A 22,344-nucleotide genomic window follows, 5' to 3' on the forward strand; every position below is an offset into this window, starting at 1 on the left:
CATCCAAGGTTGCTTATGTGCAAAACTGCCAACTTATGCAAATTTTTGCAACTACTTCAAGTCACGAAGTCTGACATGGCTGATATATTTGGACAAGTTGTAAATGTAGTAGGGGCACGTTTTCCAAAATAACCGATATGTGATCCAAGGTCACATAGGTCAATTATGGGTCAAAATGTTTTTGTTTGTGTAATAACTTGTGAAACTCCCACTTACATGATCTGACATGGTTGATATTTTGGGACTAGTTGTGAATGGGGTAGGGGAAGGTTTCAAAACATAAGGGTCATGTGATCCAAGGTCAACAAAGGTCAATTAGGGGTAAAAACTAGAATTTTTGCAATAACTTGAGAACAAAATATCCGTCAAGGTTGGGAGTTACGCTATTGTAATCCAATAGTTGACTTGCATCCAGTACAGAACGGATGGTCGTACAGACTTGTCATGCTGCTTTTTGGGAGTGACGCTATTGTAATCCAATAGTTGACCTGCATTTGGGTGACTTTGACCAAAGGTTGACCTCCAGTGACCAGTATTAGTTTCTTTCAAGTTGATTAATTGAATTTTTATGGCCATATTCTGATCTAAATTTTCCATAAGTTGACTCCTCTGCAACCTTTGTGTGCGAAATTATTAGAGATCAAGATTCGTTTGATTTTGTTAAAATTCCTAATAAATACAGTAAGGATGATTCTGTGAGTTCTGTAAAAAAAAAGCCAACTCTTGCTCATATCAGTCACCTGGTCCTCTAGTTCCTCAACAGGTTCTTAAAAGGACCAAGGGTTGATTTGTGATATTTTTGGAAGTAATATCGTGTGTGTACATCGGACCACATAACAATTTTAGGACAGTGCTGCTCCCTTACATGTAACTGTTCCTTACAAGCAAGGAACCATAGTGTTTTGGGCTCTTGTTTAGGGTAGGAGTTAGGATCATTTTTACCAATGTTATGCCAAAGTAAGGCACTTTTTGAGTGATACTGCATTTTTAAGTGACAGTGATACAGCATAATAATAGAGACAACCAGAAAGTATTAATTTTGGTTATTAAAGATGGTAAGGGAAATTTAAGGCACACCTAAACGTTTCTTATTGTTGTTAAAATGTGATCATACATTTATAGTAAATGAAACATTTTTTAGTCAAGGTTTACCAGTATTCTGTTATTTATACACATATGTTACAAACTTCAAGTGTTGTTTCACCATACTGTACATGAAATGTGTGAATATTCCCAGATTGATATAAACACATTATTTCTTTGATTATCCATATCACTCATTTATGAAATATAATTTTCATAAATTACATGTCCTAGAGAGTGGATTTATGTGACTTTTTGACATTTTTGACATTCCAAGAGTCTGAAAATCAAATCCAAATTGTTTTATGTAGCCTGTTAAAGGTACAGTATTGGCCAACAATTTGCCAGATATTCAAATATGGTCATACCCTATGCCGAGGCCAAACATAACAGTTAGGTTTGTGCAGCTTAAGCTAGATCTAAGCTTCCAATAGGCTAGGTATATACTCCCCATTTTCACTAGGCCTGCAACTAAGGACGTAAAAGATATACATTTGACATTTAACCACGTGACTGTTAACCTCAGTTCCCATGGCAACCACATATTTCGATAGTACTTAACATTGCCATGATACCTACAGGTGAAGGTTCCATGTCAAGTCAATGTTTCCCCTTGGGGTTATGTAGCAAAAACTTAATTTCACTAAATTTGACCTTTGGTTCCAGGGGCCTGCGAGACACAGGGGTTCACTTTGGGTTACATTCCCACCAAGTTTGAAGAAAATCGGCCCAGTCGTTTAAGAAGAGATTGTCACACCAAATTTGCTAAAAATCTACATTTGACCTTTACTCATGGCAATCACCTATTTTGATACTACTTGACATTTCCATTATACCCGTAAAGGTACTTCCATGTCAATATCATGTTCCAAAGAATTGAACTTCTAACAAATTCAGCTGCAGGGCATTTTATGATCAAAACTTAGCTGTTAGTTGTAAGACTCAGTTGTAGCCCAGTTTCAGTGCTAAACCTACAGTAGGCCAGGCTTCTCCGGACTGCTACGTTTCATTTCAGTTTATTTATTAAATCCAGTATAAAAATAAAATATTTATAAAAAGGAGTACAAACATAAAATATATTAATATAAACAACGTTAATATGTTATTAGATGTTAAGATGATATAATATTTTTAAAATAATACTCTAAATCAAAGAATCCAAAAGCTTAGATTGAAAGAATATTGCAGCACGATATATAAATGAGTTTCTAAAAAGATACATTCTATATTTTGGCAAGATGTGCCGATTCTTGGATTTCTGCATGATTTTGTTAGCACACTGTTTAATGAAGAATGTAGAGGATGGTTTTTGTCTGATTTAATTATGTTTGCCATCCGAATGAACTCGTTTCTAGCTGTCGCATTTACAGTGTCTTAATAGGAAGTTGAAATTAAAACTCAAAATTTTAGAAGTATACTTCAAAATCTTTGTTATTCTAAGTTTGTCTTTTCGCGATATAAAGTGATACTATACTGGGACAGCGTAAGTTATATGTGGCAGAACCATAGAATTAAAAACATTTCTCTTAGCATCACTATAAAAATATGATGCAACGAATGGTAGACTAGATACAATGTAATAAACTTTACTGAGGATCTTCGAAATATGATTGTTGAACGTCAGACTTTCATCAATACATACCCCTTAGTAGTCAGTTTTTGTTGTCCATGCAGTTTAATTTGTTGTGATTTAGATGACAAGAGACCTTCATGTTAAATGTTCTAGCTTGCAAAACGGATTTCTTTAGATTTGTTAGGGTTAAGCAACAAATTTGTCCTGTCACAAGTATGTATGTATATTAGATCCTCCTGCAAGCAGGAACTCGCGAGGAAGCCTCATTGGCTATCAAAGCCGCAAGCTGACCGAAGTCAGTCTCTTACATTCATATTTAACGTCCATGATTATGAATTGTTAATTATCAACAACTATGTAACTGGACGACATACAATAATCTTGGAGTGACTCGAACTGGGGACCTTATGATTGAGAGGCACCGGCGTTAGCCACTGAGCTAACACTCCTAGAGAGCTAACACTCCAGCTAACACTCCAGAGCTAGCATTCCAGCTACTGTAACACACAAGTAACAACAAGGTCAGTGACAGAACACTGATAGAGTAATTGATCCATGGCAAAGGAATGTTTTGAAATTTTTCTCATAATGGCAGTATTATCAGCATACTTTGTGACAGAAATATGCAGATTTGATCTTAATTCATCTGTATATACAGTGAACAAAGTAGCAGATATCGGACCTCCTTGAGGAACACCAACCATTATTTGTGATTGTTCTGACAACCCTTTAATCTAATACAGGCTGCATTATCTCTACTGTGTATATCCATTGTGTCAATAACAGAGACAATTCAGGCTTTCAAGTTCAATGGGCATACCTGTATGCAAAGAGACTTGCATCATACCTACCATGAATGTAATTTGATTCTTTTCATACAGTATTTTGTAATTTCCTAAAAGATTTTGATGGAGAGCGCCTAAAAGTGTGATTTCATTTTCTTTCATATCATGGCCTCTAAAAAATCTCATGTGTTTGATAGGTTTGAGTTGAGGTAAAGCTAAATCGAATACAAAGCAAATGCAAAATAAAGCGTCTTGACCATCTTGAAAAACTGCTATGGAAGCGTTTATTGTCAATGTTCGCAATTCTTCCTGTGTTTTTCATAAGGTTTACACATATATGGATCTAATAATATATGTGAAAGGTGTCAACCTTTTGCTGTTTTTTCTCTCTTAGGTACCAAGGTAAAAAAATTACACCGACAGAATGACACAGTGCATTAATTTCGGCATCACCTGAAATGAGAATAATGGATATCATGGTATACATTCTTTGTATGTCGTTTAGCTTGCTACCAGGTGAGTCAGTCAGGCTCTTAAACTATATAATGTGTGACAGAATGCATACTCACAAATAAACATTATTTGGGGAAATTGTCCTTGTGTGTGTGTGTACACTTGTTTTGTATTTTGACTGAGGACTTGAACAAAGGAATTTCAAGCCCTCAGACATCATTTCAAAAGAATCCCCGCGTCCTCAGACAAATTTTGTTGTTCATATGTATTGTTAAGGTTAGGGGACATGGATTGGAACAATTGGAAAAACAATCGGGTCCTCAATCGGGTCAGTCTGAAAGTAAAACACACCTGCGTGCGTGTATATGTGTGTGTGTATGAGACACTTGCTTGTAAACATGGTAACTCAAAAAGTTTAAGATGGATTAACTTCGTACTCAGTATGTGGATCGGTCTAATTGTGTACAAGAACTATATTTTGTTCTGTGATGGTCAAAGTTCATTTGAGATCAAGTCTGAAAACTTTGTAAACATGATAACTCACAAATTACATCTTTGTTAAAATTCATACTTACTGGATAGTATGTAGATCCAGCTTGGTGAATGCATGAACCCTATTGAAATTGGTATAGGTCAAAGGTCACTTGATGTCAACAGATTTCAAAGTCTTCAAAGCTTGTTAAACATCATAACTCCAAAATACAATTAGCCTGCGAGTTCTCTGATGCTATGATTTTCGTTGGTCAATTTCAGTTCAGTTATTTTTTTGTTGAAAATATTGGTAAAATGAAAATGTCCATTTGCTCATTCATCTATGTGTCTATATATGTATGCGTGTATGTATGTATGTATATGTGATCTTCCCGCAAGCAGGAACTCGCGAAAGAAGCCATGGAGGCTTATAGACTCGCAAGCTGACCGAAGCCAATCTCTCGGCACACATCCATTTAACGTCCATGTCGGGAAGTTGTTATTGAACAACACCCTTGCCAGACGACACACATTGCTGTCGGCGGGGAATCGAACCGGGGATCTCATGACTGGGAGACGCCGGCGTTAACCACTAGGCTATACACTCCGCCTCGTGTCACATTGGAATATGTCACATTGGAAGCTGTTCTTTCTGGAAATCTCTGATCTTTTCTGTCTCTAACTTAATTCTTGGACAACTTTAACTCACTTGCGCTACATTAGTCAGACAGTTACTGTATGTGGAATTTGAGAAAACTATGGCAAGGAATCACAAAGCCAACTGGCTCTCTAGTTACAAGTTACAACGTAATCTGCAATCCCATTGCTCTAGCAGTTAAACCATTTGATACACACGTGTTAAGTAAATGAATATTAAAGAAATTAGTAACTGAGTTATAAGTGTGTGTATAACATTTTATTTGATTTCCTTACTCATGTCTTGCTAGTCTTGGAAGCAGAACCTTTGATAGCTTCAGTACTAGCACTGGAAGGAGATTCAGCGGAAATAGTTTGCCCGACAATAGAGAGTTATGGCTCATATTTCTGGAGGAAAGGTGACTCTATTCACGACAGCACAACAGTTGCTTCTATTGTTGATGGTGTACATAGAGCAGACTCTAAGAATTATGCGGTTACAGCAAATGGAACATTTTTCATTAAAAATGTTACTCTAAAGGACGAAGGAAAGTACTTCTGTCGAGGAGTGTCAGTTAAATCTTCATCCACTACAAATATAATGGTGTATGTACAAGGTTAGTTACCGTAATAGATCATGCTTCAAAATAGTTTATGGAGGTACAGTACCTGTACTACCCATAGTGGTCAATACCTATAATATACAAAACTTTCAAACATAAATTGTACTACAAATTTGTTGTATCATCACAAATGGCATTTACATGTCTGCATATTACCAAAATATGATTATTTTATGTGTTTATATATATATTGGAATAGTTGTCTACCGGGCCAGGAAATCCTGGCGGGAAATACAGTACCACCTGGTTAATAGCCAAAAGTATGAATGTTGTGAAATAGTGGGAAATAATGAAATGTTGAAGGGTAGTTTTATGTAAGTATATGTGTTCTTATACTTGTTTGTTACAATAGGATTCCTGACCAGCCTTCGAGATGTGAGGGGAAAGCCAATCCCCATTTTGATTAACGCTTGCAGTATTATGACTTTTTATGACACCATATCGGCTGTAACTTCTGTTCATATTTCCTTGATATTGAAATCCCAATATTGCCCAGTTTTTTACGGCATATATACTTTAGGGCTACTTCTTCATCATTACCTGCCCAGATTGAAAATATACGTTTTTAGTACCTGGAAATGTAGAATCCTGATAGTTATATTGACAGTATGACTAACAATGACTACATAATTGACTACTTATATGCATATTTATTAAAGAACAACCATTTTACTTTTTATGATTACTCTTATTATGAGTTGACAAATACAGGACACATTCACAAGAAGTAATGCATAATTTTGATTTTCTCAGCTTCTCCTCCGAATTTTGAGTTGAGCATTGATCACTGCGGTACTGAAAGCAGTTGCTTGCGATACATCAATCTTTCTGAACCAATCGAGTTGATATGTAGAGCGAAAAATGCATCTCCATCAATGATGTTAAAATGGTTCAATGGATCCAGAGAGATAGAAAGCAGTTTGGCTGTAGTAAAACTCTATCAGAAGGATGCGCCATCATCGACAACGATCAGAAGTACGATAAAAGCTGTCTACAGAACCCCAATAACACTGACTTGTCAAGCAGTATATACCAAGAGCAGAGCAGATGGTGGTAAATTTGTGAACATTCGACTTGAGCAGCCAGGTGAGGATATACGAAACTGTTCTATTGAAGAATAGAAGTCATTTAAAGTTAATTGTCCCAATTAAGCCACTGATGTCACTCTTCTTTTTTATATTCCTTTTCCAAGGCAAAAGTAATATATGTCCTAAGGAGTGCATGGGTGTGTATGTTACGCTTTTAAACATGATATATCAGGAACCATACTGTACATTGGATTCATGTCATACATGGTAGCCCTACACTGATATCCCATGAGCTGTACACTAATTTTAGATGTAACATCTTTAATATTAATGAGTGTTTTGAACATAATGTAGAAATATTGAAATAATCATATGTTAAAACCAACTACTTTGTTTCCTTTCATATTGGGTATGTTTATATTGTTAACAAGTGTGTAAATGTTCTTGTTATTAACATGTTTAAATTAATTAATTGAATGGTAGAGGGGACTTGCATGTCAAATGGGGTACACATATAGCCGGCGTTTATGGAAGTAAAGTCATTCACATTAAAGGGGAAGTTCACGATAAAGCCAGACATATGTGATAGGCAATGCCTAATACAATAATATATTGCATTTTACCAAATAGACTCCAAAATATTTCAAACGAAACATTCGTCACCACCAATTTGACGAGGGACCATTTTGTCATATATTCAATGACATGTAATCCCCAGACACAGCTGTTTGGTGTACGTGAGGTGTAACATATGTATGATACCAGCCTCTAATCCGTGCAATTAACCAAAATCTAAAAGTAACGTACGTGTAAGCTCAACTACAAGTTCATCTGCGATCAGAATAATTTCCTTGTGCTATCATTCCCCCAAATAATGTTAACTTGACACCTCTGAGTCTTCATTCTTTCTGCTGTGCCAAATTATCATACTTTATCACAGAGAAATTGTTCTAACTACGTAACTGAGCCTAGCTCTTTATTTCCCCATATATCATAATTGCTACAAAATGGAATAGGCTACAACTTTGGTTTCTTCCTTTGAAGTCTTCCTGAAATATCACATTGAGGCTTATAAGTGAGTTGAAACCTAATTAAAAAATCAGAACATCTGACAGAACATATAGGATTCTAGTGTGTACAATTCTCACATGCATTATTAGCCAATGGCATCTCTATAGTGAAATACTGTGTATTGTTGGATCAAATCTAATATGAATTATTTTCGCACAACTATTAGTAGCACTGTAATACAAATCAAGTCGTTTATGATATCAGACCCCGCAATTGTTTATACCTATATGCGATAAGTGTTCTTGTACCACTATTGTGGAGATTGCAGTAGAAACTAACTTTAATATAATTTATGCTCAAGTGGATATATTGAAAAATGCCAAAGGCAAAATCAAAAGGGCATTACGGCATATTTCGCTGCCAGTCAGTCTGTCCGTTGGATATATATTGTGGGCATGGCAGCAAAATGCTATATAGCCTTATACTTAGAGGGCTAACATTATAGTAAGTCACAGCTGATTGCATAAAATGTTTCAGTGAACTGCAAATGTATAGTGACTAGGTGGTACATATGTGCCACCTCACACCAATCAGCTGTTTCATCGGGGGATGATACGTCATACAATAAGACACAATGGCCGCCATTCAAATTGACAACAGTATCCCTTGGAAAAGTCCAAATGATGTGGGTTATTAGTTTGGAATAGACATTGTCTAACATATAAATTTTTGGATTTATCCTGAACTTCTCCTCAAAATACTAAATTCGCTGTTTCCTTTTATGCTGGCCATATTTACTTTGCTAGCCGGTGTGTCAGTGCTCATGTTATAAAAGTGTGGAAAATTAATTAGTATGTATGGATACAGTACTAAATGTTATTTGAATTTTAAACCTTGTATAAGGCTCTACCTGCAGTACTCAGATGTCACTCGATGTGACAACATTAGTTCCAAAATTAAAATTGGGATTAATTTCACACTTGTTATGTTGATCCTCTTTATGTGCACAGAGTGACTGCGCACACAGTAAATGTCCTCAAGTACTGTACTGTAAATGTGAAAAGAATAACTAAGCCGCGAGGCTCTCTGGATTACAGGTTTGCACGATAAAACACGATAAAAACATATACCTCAGGAGTTGTAATTAGATACCTTGTAGCAGTACCACAAAAGCAATGTGCTTTCTAGTTCACTGTTAATTGTTATGAAGTTATGTTCTGCAGTATTTATGAGTTAAAGAAAATATTCAAGTATTACTACTAAGAAATTTGACTCTATAACTTTCAACTCAATTTTGGATTATCTCAATCTTAATTCGTACCTTGAACAAGCATTGGAACCATAAGTCTTATTGGTTTTGTGTCATTTCTGTTTCACAGTTCCCATCACTAATGAAAAGTCAGCCTCAGATCGAGGGTGGAAGATTGCAGCAGTTATAGCAATAATTGTACTGTGCATAATGTGCATAACGTGCATAGTGCACAAGTGTCGTAAAAGGTATGGATAAATCATTCCATTCAAAGTTTGTTTACAATATCTTTTGTGTTCATGATTACATTACCCCATAAACATGCTAGCGGAAGATTTTCTTGTAAATTTCACTTTTTTTATGTTTATGGTAAAAATGGTCTGGAATAAAGCTGTATTTTGCTTTGGGTTGCAATTTTTTGTCACTTTAAGCTAACATGTAATATTTACACCTCAGTACAGAGGTTGTCAATTGGTCAATCTCTCAGGATAGATCAAATTAAATCATGTCATTTTAATCACAAATGAGAATTTAATCAAAGTAGTCACAATATAACTTACAGAGAGAAACAAAAACAGATAAACAGTAATACATACAATTACAAAGCAAAAGCAACTCTGAAAAGATGTCTTTTAGTAGATTTTTAAAAATGAGTAACAGATGTGGCCTTCTTAATGTTGATGGGCAAAGCGTTTTGAGACTGAGGAGTGTGGATGTGTATAAATAAATAAATATATATATATATATATATATATATATAAATATATATATATATATATATATATACTGTATATATATATATATATATATATATATATAGAGAGAGAGAGAGAGGGGGGGGGGGGGGTGGAGGTGGAGAGAGAGGTGGAGGCGGAGAGAGAGGCAGCTGCATGCCTGCGTTTTTGGTCCGTTTGCGCATAACTGGTAACTAAATACAGTACCATTTAGAAGTTAAACAATAGCCTACACACACTTGGTCAGAAACTGTCATATAATGATATTACATATGCTCAATAATTTGACTTGCTGGTTAAAACAGAAAGCAAAACAATTTCAGACGTACAAATGATGGCTTTTGATAAGCTCAGATGCAATTAAGCATTATACAAATAGAAAATAGTCTGTCCCATTTACAAGCGATAGATGAGCGCAGCCATCTTGAATACAGCCATTTTTGATACAACCATTATGGAATGAGGTAACTATACATAATTAAACATGTATCACCCAGACACTACAGCTCTCATTGTTATTACGCAGCCATTCATACAGAATACTCAGTATTATGCTATCCAATGCATTGCCTAGCAGGCGCGTAGCCAGGAATTTGCCAAGGGAGGGGCGAAAAATGTAGGCAAACTATCAGAGCCGTAGATTCGGCATTGCAAACTATCTAAGCGTAGCGCCAGCATGGTTGGCGCGAAGCGTACAAGAAAATTTTGGCTGAAAATGCCTCCCAGATCACTGGAAATGGCACTTCCTAGGCCTTGTAAGTTGCATCTTAGCATTTTTTCTTTTGAAATTACTAGCGATATCATAAAAAACATTACAATTTTTTTTTTAAATATGCTCAAGGGGGTGGGGGCGGCTGCCCCATTCGCCCCCCCCCTTGGCTACGCGCCTGTTGCCTAGCGTAACACATATACACGTACAAGAAGAGCAAGGCCTCCTTGCAGGGGCGTCAATCCCAATTGAAAAGTGGGGGGACGTAAATGACTGATCATGGATAAAACTGAAGGAGTGTGCGCCAAGGGTACATTGCGAGCACCTTGGCACAAAGCCTATATTGTGTTGGGTCCAGGGGCCTGCCTTAGGACCCATTATGGGGTCCAGGGGCCAAGCCCCATGGGGCCCAGGGGGCAGACTCACATCTAGAAATATTTGAGTTTGCTTTTGTTTGGCCCTGAAGTGATATGTCTATAATAAATATATTTTAGCTAAAGTCACATCTGACAAGTGATTAGACTTTAACTTATCTATTTAACATCTAGGTGTTATTAACTTAGGGCCTTTATTGTGATTAATAAAATTGAAACTTCCAAAATGGAAACATTCTTAAATGTTGCAACCAAAATCATCTTGTTATGCAGATGTCTACAACATGCACTAACATGGTATCATAAGTACATTTAAAAATCACTGTTCGGTACATTAACTGGGTACATTGGGTAAAGCACTGGGCAAGTTCACTTTATCAGAAACAGGAAAACCTATAAAATATAGATACTTCAGGGCCAGTCCAAATGTTACATAGTGATGCTTTGATGTACTGGGAGTGGGGGTAAATGACTGAGTGGGTGGGCCGTGTAGGGGACTGTGCCTCAGTGTAATTCGTAGTTAATACATTGGGGCACTGCATATTGGGGCTCACAATAAAACTGATAGGTCCACATATAACATCATTAATTTGCCTTCCTACCTTCTTCATATTCATTTTGCAGCATTTTGAATTAGCACTTTCATTACAGGGCAGTTCCACATAAAGGTGGACATGACCTCTCATGTTACAAAATATTCATATGTAAACAAATTTGTTATCACATTAAAGCTTAATGTGTGAAGTTTGCAGATACATACATTTACATTAGTTTAAAAGTTTTTATGTTTATGCACTTTTTTATGCAAAATTAATTTGCATAACTGTATAAGATAATTCAATTTGACCAAAAATTACTTTTAATATCAACCTATTTTAGAAACTGTAACCAGATCATTTTTAACTTTCTGCAGTTTTGATTAGTCAAATACTTGTATTTGTCAAATATATGAACAAACTTTGCCCTGCATTCCACTTCAGTGTCCACCTAATTAACGCTTTCTCAAAATGTCATGCTGTTACCCAAACTAGAGCACCAATGGTGCAGAAGCTCATACCTTTTCGAGCTTAAAAATGTATGACCCACAAAACTTTTTGGCCCACCAAATTTCAGGCCATTTTTCAGATTCCACCAATTTTGGCCCATGAGGCCAAACATTTTAGGTTCAAAGACAATTTGAGCTCCCCCCTCCCTGTTCCCCCTCCATAGACAAGGCGATTCTCAAACCTCTAGTCTCGCCTAGTTACGCGACAGTGTGTTAGAGTTAATACCAAATATAAAGTTATTTGCAGGCAGTAATGGACACTGGTAAGCAGGACTCTTAGGCAGTAATAGATTCCATTAGAAGACTAATTTTCAGGCAGTATTGGTCATTGTTAGGCATGACTCCCAGGCAGTACGGAGTACTGCTCTATACATGTATGGTTCCCAGGCAGTTCTGGGTAGTTGCAAAATATAGTACCGGATTGAATCTAGGTAAGGAACCCTTAATTATTCAAAAAAAATTCAAAGGGGAGGGGGACAGGACGACAATCACAAAATTTGGGAATCCCCCCCCCCCGCCTGCCTCAGCAAAATCCTGGCTATGCTACTGCCCTCTCCCTAAAATTTCCGAATAGGTTGAGCGGTTCTTAGCATGGGCTTCCAGAGAGAAAATCGGTTAGGATGGGGAGGGAGGGGGGGGGGTTGCAAATGACTATGCCAAACCATTATCTAACAAATTGTCCAAAAAAACACTGCTACATCATCAGAAAAGACACTTCCCAAATGTTACAAGTTGCATTTTTCAGTTCTCTTTAATATTTTGCAGTATAATATTTTGGTGGTTTCAATATTCCTTTCTGCATTAGGGTTATAGGGGGTGGGGGATTTCCTACTAGTCCGAAGGTTTAGTAGTCTGAAGGTTCAATAGTCTGAAGACTTTTCTCATTCAAGTATATTTTACATTCTCTTCCCGTCCATACTATTCCCCTCTTTTACACCTGAACATCCTAATTGCCCTCATAGGCGTAACTCGAGGGGGGGGGGGTATGGGTGTCTCACCAACTGGGAAAAATGTGAATTTGGCAGGGCAAAAATATATATATCGCAGGGCAAACCTGCCAAATGGAAAAATATATTATAAATTAAGTGACTAGAAGTCTTAATATTCGCGAAAATTTACTAGAATGAAACAACAGAAAAGAAATTAACATAAAAAATAATGGTCGACTCTGGTTACTCGTCCTACACAGACGCTCCAAATCACTCATGTGTTTTGACTAGATAATGTGTCGCATGAACTTTGTGAAGCCAATGATACATGATATGCAGTGATAACAATTATGAACAGGTTGCTACCACCTTCCTCAGTACAAATGAACAGGTTGCTACCACCTTTCTCAATACAATGAACAGGTTTCTACTACCTCTATCAATACAAGCAAACAGATAACATACGCCTTTATGAGTTAATGAGTTTATAAGTTTATGAGTTGACATAGGTGCACGAGGCGAGGCGAGGACCCAAAATTCGTGTGAAAGTCCTGAAAAATTCGGTCAGCCTATAAGTGGTGAAAAAATTACTTCGAAAGACAACCAATGTATCACCAGATTGCATCCAAGGACCCTTAAATATTCAAAATTTTCGAGAGCGAAAGGATTAATTTCTATTTTTCGTATATAATATTTTATCCGTCCTAATTAGAAACGTAAATTCAGACAGACTAACCAAAAAATAAGACAATTCTTGAAGATAAGTTTACTTCAAAAATTGAAAAAAAAAAAATATATAGTACCAGCTTGCATCTAAGGACTCTATAATTATTAAAAATTTTCTCAAATTTATACCCCTAGCTCAAAACGGCGATGACCCCCCCCCCACCGTTAGCAGAATCCTGGCCACACCACTGGCTATAATTCCTATTTTCCCCCTTTAAATCCTATTTTACCCACTCTCTTAAAAAGTGGCGGAGATTTCTTGTCAGAAGTAAGGGGGGGGGGGAGGGTTGCAGGCCATTGATGAAATAAAAAAGTCATAACTGCTGGCTCACTATCTAAGTGGAGCGCCACCATAAGTTGGGGCGAAGTGCACAAGAATTTTTTGGCAAATATTGCCTCCCAGATTGCAGTAAATGGCACTGCCCAGGCCTTGAAAAGCTGCCTTTAACCAGGGGCATATGCTTGATTTTCCCTTCCGGGGGGCGCGTATTACTATCAGGGATGAGACTGAGCTGGGGAAAAAAAAATCTGAAATTTATCGATCGCCGTCCTGGGGGAGGGGTTTAAGGGGAGGAGGTGTCCCCCTCCCCTTTAGAAATTTTTTGTCAGGTAAGGAGGGCTTAGATGCAAAATGGTGGACTCTAGATGGAATCTATCACATCACGTAACTCGCCAAAAAAGTGTGGAATTTCTGCTTGTATAATTTATCTATTAGCTTTTTTGAACCAAAAAAAGGCTTTTTTGCTTGCTTTGTGCTACTTGATTCCACCACTGGTCAAATTGGGTGTTCCTTCCCTTCACAGTCCAGCATGTTCGGCAAAAAAAAAAAAAAATTAATTAAAAAAATAATAAAAAACAATGAAAAACGCGAATTACGAGAAAAAACGTGAAAATGAAGAAAAAAAAAATCGGAAATCCGCGTTTCCGCGGAAGAGTCTCATGCCTGTACTATCTAAGCGGAGCGCCACCATTGGTTGGCGCGCAGCGTACAAGCAAATTTCTGGTTTTGGTACCCCCAGATCACCGGAAATTGCACTTCTCGGGCTTGAAACTGACCAACCATATGTACACTTTTGCCTGAGAACCAAGTTTTTTTCCAAATACTTTTTTTCTCATCTATAACCTTTCTGAAGATTGTCACCAGTCACACATCATGTTCGACTTCATCACATATCCTGTGGATCATTGCTTCTGTAGGTGATTCTTCATCGCGGCCCACAATATCCGTCAGCCCCACTGTTCAGAATTTGAAAATTCACAATTCTCGTGAATAAATTGACTTCAAAACATACCCATAATGTTGCACAAAATATCATCTATGGACAACCGATAAAGAAAAACCTCCTTCAAACCCTAACAGACGGGTCAAAATTGCACGAGTATGATGAAGTATGATGAAGAATGTTGGTTAGGGAATTTTCGAAAGTTCAGACGGCTACTAAAAAATTTCGTTGAAGGAAATAAAAATATACCAGATATTTCCGAAACCGAACACTACACACATCGACAGTTTTGAGCATGGGCGCAGATCAGTCTTGGATAATGGTGGGGACGCGTGTCTGTTCTATGACACTATCTACGCGGAGCGCGACCATGGGTTCGCGCGTAGCGATAGGATTTTTTTGGGCAAATATACCTTCCAGATCGCCGGAAATCACACTTCCCAGACCTAATGATGCTCCTAAACCTCCTTAAGTTTTAGATCTCATGGCTTAGAAATTTAGTTTGGAGAAATACATGGGCGTCTGCAGAAAGAAAATCAGGGGACAATTAATCCAAGTAGACTTTTGTATATACGATGGGTCTGGGGTCCTCTCCCAGAAAACAAATATAGACTGCCGCAAATGCGATTTCCGTCCTATATTTAACAACTGTGGATAAAATACAATAAAATGAGAACTGTTGCATGTCATTTGCACAATGCTGGATCAAACTGCGCCAAATTTCAATATATGGGAACATATGAAATGCAGCTATTGGTCAAGACAAATTGGTGGGGACACGGTACAGTATATCATGTCCCCACTACTGAAAAAGTTGGTGGGGACGCGTCCCGCTGTCCTCACCAGGATCTGCGCCCATGGTTTGGAGGCTGTTTATCGTGGAACGCCATTTTCATGCTCACTGATATGATGTGATATCTGCTGTTTGCTTTACAAATTCGAATAATTTTGTCACTGTTCCTCTTTCTCTTCCCGTTTTCTTGCCGTATTTTCTACTCCATCCTTTTCTCTTTTTCTCTCTTTCTTCTTTTTCTTTTCCTTCCTTCACCTCGTTGAAGTTGGCAAGTGTATACAGATCCAAAGCTATTCAACAGCAACAAAACGTTATTTTGTGTATGTCTGTTGTGGGGTGAAGTTAGCGCTATGAGCTATAAGTTCCAATGCGCAAGGTGGGGGAAAGGGGCTAGAAATAATGTGTGGGTCAATTCTAACTCGGTTTTCGGTCGTTAATTGTTGATGTAGCCTACCAGGTAAAAGGTTGAAATGACTTTAACAATTTCAAATGTAATAATTTGATTTATTATGCCATTTGGAGCACATAACATAGGCTATAACAGAACATTACTGGCAAAAACTAGGGGGGTTGATTGTGTGGACCAACCCCCCCCTCTTCAAAAAGTGGGGGGTTAAAACCCCCCAACCCCCCCTGTTTCTCCGCCACTGCTCTTAAACAATACAGCTGACCTACCCTATTAAACTTTCTCCCCTCTACCAGAGCAGACATAACTTCGCAAGCACTCCTTCCCAAAATTATGGCTGGCTGCCTACATACCTCAGGCTCAAAGACTTCTAAGAATCGGCAAGTGCTGATTGGCTATAGGGCTCTCATGCTTACAGTTCAACAGTTAATAACAACTCCCAATCCTGCTTTAATTCCACTAACAGCCTCTGCAGAGCTTAACCACAAATGTAAACAAACACTGCAGAGACTGGGAGACAAATTAAAGGAGCTTTGGAAAAAGGTGAAGGCTCAGATTTTTTTAAACAATGGGGATTAGTTGTAATTAATTAACCTTTGACCAAAAATTATTAGGCATCACCTTATTCATACACAATACAGCAATCATCAGTTCAACTTTGAATATGATCCATCAAAATCTTGAGGAGATTGAGATATTTGAAAATATTACAAAGAATGACCCCCGATGACCCCCTAAATGACCTCAATTTCCCGAACACCCCTCGTAACCCTCATCCCGAGGAATGTTGTGACCAAGTTTCATTATAACAGGCCATACACTGTGCGAACGGAAGCAATTTGAGAATATAGGGCCGCGGCCCGGGCCACAAAAGACCCCTAGTTGATCTTTGATCTCAAATTCATGAACACCCTGAAGGTAAAACTTCCATAGTACTACCCTGACAAACCCTCAACATTGTACCATGGAATCTGTAGGAGAAGAAGCATTTTGCGTATTTCCACAAAATGGCCCATTACGGCCCACATGTGACCTTTGACCCCAAATTTCAGACCATCTCTGATGGCCCTATACCCAATGGTCCTTGTGTCCAAGTTTTATGAAATTCCATCAAACACTGTGCGAGTGGGAGCGGTTTTACCAATTTTTGACGGATAGAGTGTTAGACGCCGCACTGTAACAATAGCTCACACCAGCTGGTATGAGCTAAAAACATATTTTAATTTTTTGAGAAATATGCAAAGTAGGAATGAATGAATACTTGTAATGTAACTCCCACAGGCCTATAACATACCTGCATCAATGGAAAAATAGATTCATATTTAGGTTAAAATTATGTCACGTTGTTAGTTTTTCTGTAACAGCGTGACCTGCATTGAATAATACCCTTGCCCTTGGTACCTCTTTTAATATTGCTTACTTGTACATCATAAAATAGTGCATGTAAGTTATGTATTGGCTAGTTGTGCACTGCTGTATATGAGAGCTACAGTATCTACTACAGAGACCATCTAACTGATTATTACATTGTAACTGCAATGTTAATATCATTCGGTTGTACATTCTATTTTTTAATTAAAATAGGCCTGTTATTGTCTTTTCTGGTGCAAATTTCCAGAATGATTTAAGAATTTCACAACGTACAGCAAGGATAATTTTCTTTCTTTTTCTTTCTGTATATCCAGGATAACTGGATGACCATCGGTTCCAAACAACCAAAGGCTGTTCAGGATGTCCCTAGGTTCGTAGGTTTGGTTTGCTTAACATAAAATACAGGTGTTACTATCAGGTTTCCAAATGTCAGATCTAGACTTTGTTGTCTAGGTTGTCAAGGCTGATAGATGCCATTCTTTACTCTTACAGTACATTAAATTAGATCATGTGAATGACACATTCAACGCTAGTTGAAGCGAGCTTTGCTGTTTCTTTTCAAAATGGACATTTGTTATAAACCACCTTTCTACGTTAGGTATTTTGCGGGAAGAAATTTAACAAATGTTCAAAGTCACATAATTGTAGAAGATCAATCTTGGACATTATAATAATGATAATGATAATGATAATGATAATGATAATGATAATGATAATAATGATAATAATGATAATAATGATAACAATGATAATAATGATAATAATGATAATAATGATGATGATGATGTTGATGTTGATAATGATAATGATAATAATAATAATAATAATAATATTAATAATAATATTAATAATAATAATAATCCATCAGTGGAACTTATGCAGTCAAGTTGGCATGTGTGTGTGAATGTATGTGACACCCTTCTAGCTTGTAAACAGGAAATCTTGTTTGTTTGTTTTTATTTGTTTTTTTTTTACATAAATATTTACATTATGAAGTTTTAAACTTTATAACTGTTAGCCCATAACCAAATTAACGTACAGTGAACATTACTGTTGTGTGACTTGCTGTATTAATTAGTTACTTACAGATAATTTTAAAGCAATATAATGTTTATATTATCATGAAATCAACCTTTAATAATATACAAACAATAATAAAAATGCCAAAATTCATGAAAATAAACAAATGGAAAGCTTAACCGGCACATGTCATTCACTGCAAAGTTCATTCACTTACAGAAATGTTCTTTTACATATTACTCAGGAGATATTTTATAATTCATATACCCACTTGCTGTCATTAAGTGGAATAAAATCAATAACATATGAGGTGAGTTTTTATTGTTTTTTTGAATCTGTATTTTCAAAACTGAAAATTTATAAAATATAGTTTTTATTTTTTATAGTATGGTTTATATGTATAGTTTTTCATGAGGGCCCCTGGGGGCACCAGAATTTAGTAGGGGAACTTGCTACCAGACCCCCATATGGCTACATGAGTCAAGACAAGTGCCTCCTGAGAAACTGCTTAAGAATCCCCCCCCCCCCCCACCCTTATCATCCATATGGATGAAATTTTAGGTTAGATAATATATCAGGCAATATTATACAGGTCATTTATAAGCTATAGTCAAGCCTAATTGGAACAGGCCCCTGCAAAATAGAAAACCTAAAAGATGTTGAACAAAGTTTGAGCAACTTACAAGTTATATGCCTATTTATGTGTATGGACAGTCATTTTTCATTATCACTGTATTATTCAAGTGTTTACTGCTAAGAAACACCTGTTGTTGAGTGTTATAAAATGTTACTGCTGTACTTAGTAATTACTTTTTGTACTGTAACTGCCAACTTCATGAGGAATGGATCTGTGGCATCAACAAAATTTTGGCTAAAGAAAAGTGGGATAGACAGCATATATGATGGGGTGGGGTAATGGCAAGTATAAAGAAGGAACAGGAGATGCAAATTTGGTAAATTTCTTCCCCACCCCCCCACCCATCAAAAAAAGAATCTGATGGAAATTAGAGCGGGGGGAAGAGTCATGTGAGGGATTATTTCATCCACTGTAGCAAAACCACTGGTAAGGGGTATATTTTCCTTCTCTTTTATTGTTTTTATTGTTTTTGATACCATGTTCATTGATGTTTATTTCATAAATAGTATTTGCAAATTGACTTGTGGTTTGAATGTTTGTAATTCCGTACGTCCATAACTTTCAGACGTGTACGTCCATAACCATAAATCTGTACGTCCCTAACCACATACAAACAGCCATGGGACCTGCTTAGAAGCATGATATAAATTAATTCATTTTTGTGTTTGGAAACTTAGAGTCCTGTTAATAGTCACGTGTACTTCATTTGTTTTCAAGACGTCAAACTTCACAGAGTTTTGAAGTGTATTAAAAAGAATGAAAAGTCAGTTTCTCTGCTGCGTACGTCCACAGCTGGCTATTTTTCGAATGTTACTCAACAATGATAAAAGTCGGGCAGCTGGTATTTATCATGATAATAGTACTAGGTTATGTTCATGACTTGACTATATAAAAAGTTAAGTTATACTTTTGGCTTGGATTACAAGACTTGATAAACTCTCCGAAGTGTACGTCCATAACTATGGAACTGCCCATATATAGCCTTGTTAATATCAGTAGGTGCTGTTAAATAACTTTTATGGAGCTTTAAGGAGGAAGAACAGAATTTCATAGAAAATGAGTTTCATACCTTGGGGCAAAACAGTGGAACATTTTTACCTATAAGCATCAGAGAAGCTCCTAATTTAAATTGTTTTAAACGTTTACTACAGCCTTGCATTTAGGGTATATTTATCTACTTTAACATTATATATTTTTTTTATGATTTCATTTCTTTCCTATGCTCCTTTCATATTTTACTATCATCAGGGTTTTGTTTGTTTTCATTGTTTCCATTTCTTTCTGATATTTTCTATTTACTGTATGGGGAAGATGAGCTCTGGCTTACCCAGTCACCCTCAATTAAATAAAGTTAAAAAAATTAGTTGTAGTACGTAATTAAGTTTAATTAATTGTGTATACCTTAGGAATGTGTTAACACAAGTTAAGTGTTCAGTTATCGCTACGCCAATTACCTGTAGGATATGCTAGTTCATTTGGATGTTCTCGATTTGGACTTATGTTGTAAATAACTTTTACTTGGTACCTTCTTTTCCATAAAATTTCACACGGAACTTTTCTACAAAATATATATTCGTCAATTCCAATACCACGCTCTTTCGACAACCTAACTATGAATTTCATAGAAAACGAGTTTCTTACCTTGGGGCAAAACAGTGGAACATTTTTACCTATAAGCATCAGAGAAGCTCCTAATTTAAATTGTTTTAAACGCTTACTACAGCCTTACATTTAGGGTATATTTATCTACATTTACATTATATTATTGTTTTATTATTTCATTTCTTTCCTATGCTCCTTTCATATCCCTTATACAAATCAGAGCAAATGCAAATCGTGTGCAAATTGCATGCAAACTGTGTGCAAGTGAAAAGCATGCAACCGATTTGCATGGGCACGCTTTCTGCACGTAGTTTACACGCTCTCCGTATGCTTAAGCAGTTGCGTGCATTCTCGTATGCAACTAGCATGCATGCAAATAGGGTGGAGTTGACATGAAGCGCGTTTCTCCAGTTGAAATGCGTGTTTAAAAGTCCATTTGCATGCAATTTGGACTCTTTGAGTGTGGTTGAAGCGTGCAATTGGAACTTTGGATAATTTTGAAGTGGGCATGCATGCAATTGGCACACTGTTCATATTTTAAGCGTGCAGTAAATATAGAAGCGTGCATTTGTAAGATGGTCAGCTCTTACATGAAGTTTTCTTTTGTACCATAGTTTTACTTGTTTATTAGTACACTGTACAGTGCTCACTGTACAGAGGGCTATGCATTTGTACAGCATAGTCGAATGTTGTCTTGTGGCAGCAAAAGGGGGGGATTAACACCTTACCTCTTCTGGGTTGCTAGGCAACTATCTTGTTCTTCCTGGAAACTAGCGTTCACAGGAAATGGGGTCTGTGTGTATATATTATAGGAACAAAGGAGTTTTGTGAGGGGTATAGGGAGTCAGGCAGTTGACTATGAGTATTGGAGCAAGGCAGTTGCAAAAGAAGAGAAAGATAGTTTTAATGGCTGGATAGTTTGTTTGAAACCTTAATTTACATAGTTCAAGTTACTGTAGTCCTTAATTTTATGGAAGGAGTGATATTCAACTGACAGTCTGGGACACTATTTATTATACAGGATACTATTTACTATAAAGGATATTATTTTACAATAAAGGATATTCCGGGACAACCATCACTTATAAAGGACATTATTTTACTACAAAGGATATTGACATTATTTTACTGAAAGGATACCCTGGAACTATTTCAATTAAAGGATACTATATTGTTGGGATCGGACATTCATAATACCATTTAATGTGTTCAACTGTACTGATGTCGTGGAATATCTGATGTCGTGGAAGATATGATGTCGTAGAATAATTGATGTCACCAGCAGGCCAACTCACCAGAACAAACTTTTAAATTTAGTGTATCTACTTTAACATTTGGGTGCGCACTTCACAACTGTAAGTTATTTTATTTAATTCTTTGATTGGGCCCAGATAAGCTGTATATTGTTTGTTATTCATAATTATAATTTATTTTGATCCAATCCAGTTGAGTTTACATTTTTATGTGTCTTGCTCTGTGTTTGGTCATCACACCAAACCCAGAGTTCTCTGATCAAGAACAAACATTTATTTTCAGTGGCTAACACCCTTATATATATATATATATATATATATATGTATGTATGTATGTATGTATATATATATATATATATATATATATATATACACACACGATGAACATGTACCAATGTTATCCATATGTACAAATACATGTCATTTGAGGTCAAATTACTAAACATTGTTGGATCTACATGAAACTTGGTAACATTCATCATAGTGCCCTTGGTCTCTTGTTTATAAATCGTATTCCTATTGCAATAGTAGCAACACCATGTATTTTCTTTGACCATTTAATTGTTCCTAAGTAAATAAGAGAGAATTGAAAATATATTCCATGCACTTT

The 22,344-nt window shown here is 36.6% G+C and overlaps 1 protein-coding gene across 1 annotated transcript; it reads left to right on the forward strand.

The window, feature by feature from the left end:
* Window positions 1–2,484: 2,484 nt before the first annotated feature.
* On the forward strand, window positions 2,485–17,820 carry LOC139959661 (uncharacterized). Its single transcript, XM_071957458.1, has 5 exons — window positions 2,485–3,957; window positions 5,313–5,618; window positions 6,378–6,710; window positions 9,043–9,160; window positions 17,537–17,820. Exons 1-5 carry the CDS (start codon window positions 3,900–3,902, stop codon window positions 17,547–17,549), a joined length of 828 nt encoding a protein of 275 aa, XP_071813559.1. The 5' UTR covers window positions 2,485–3,899; the 3' UTR covers window positions 17,550–17,820.
* The last annotated feature ends 4,524 nt before the right edge of the window (window positions 17,821–22,344 follow it).

The sequence above is a fragment of the Apostichopus japonicus genome, chromosome 19, assembly GCF_037975245.1.
Source record: "Apostichopus japonicus isolate 1M-3 chromosome 19, ASM3797524v1, whole genome shotgun sequence".
Taxonomy (NCBI): domain Eukaryota; kingdom Metazoa; phylum Echinodermata; class Holothuroidea; order Aspidochirotida; family Stichopodidae; genus Apostichopus; species Apostichopus japonicus.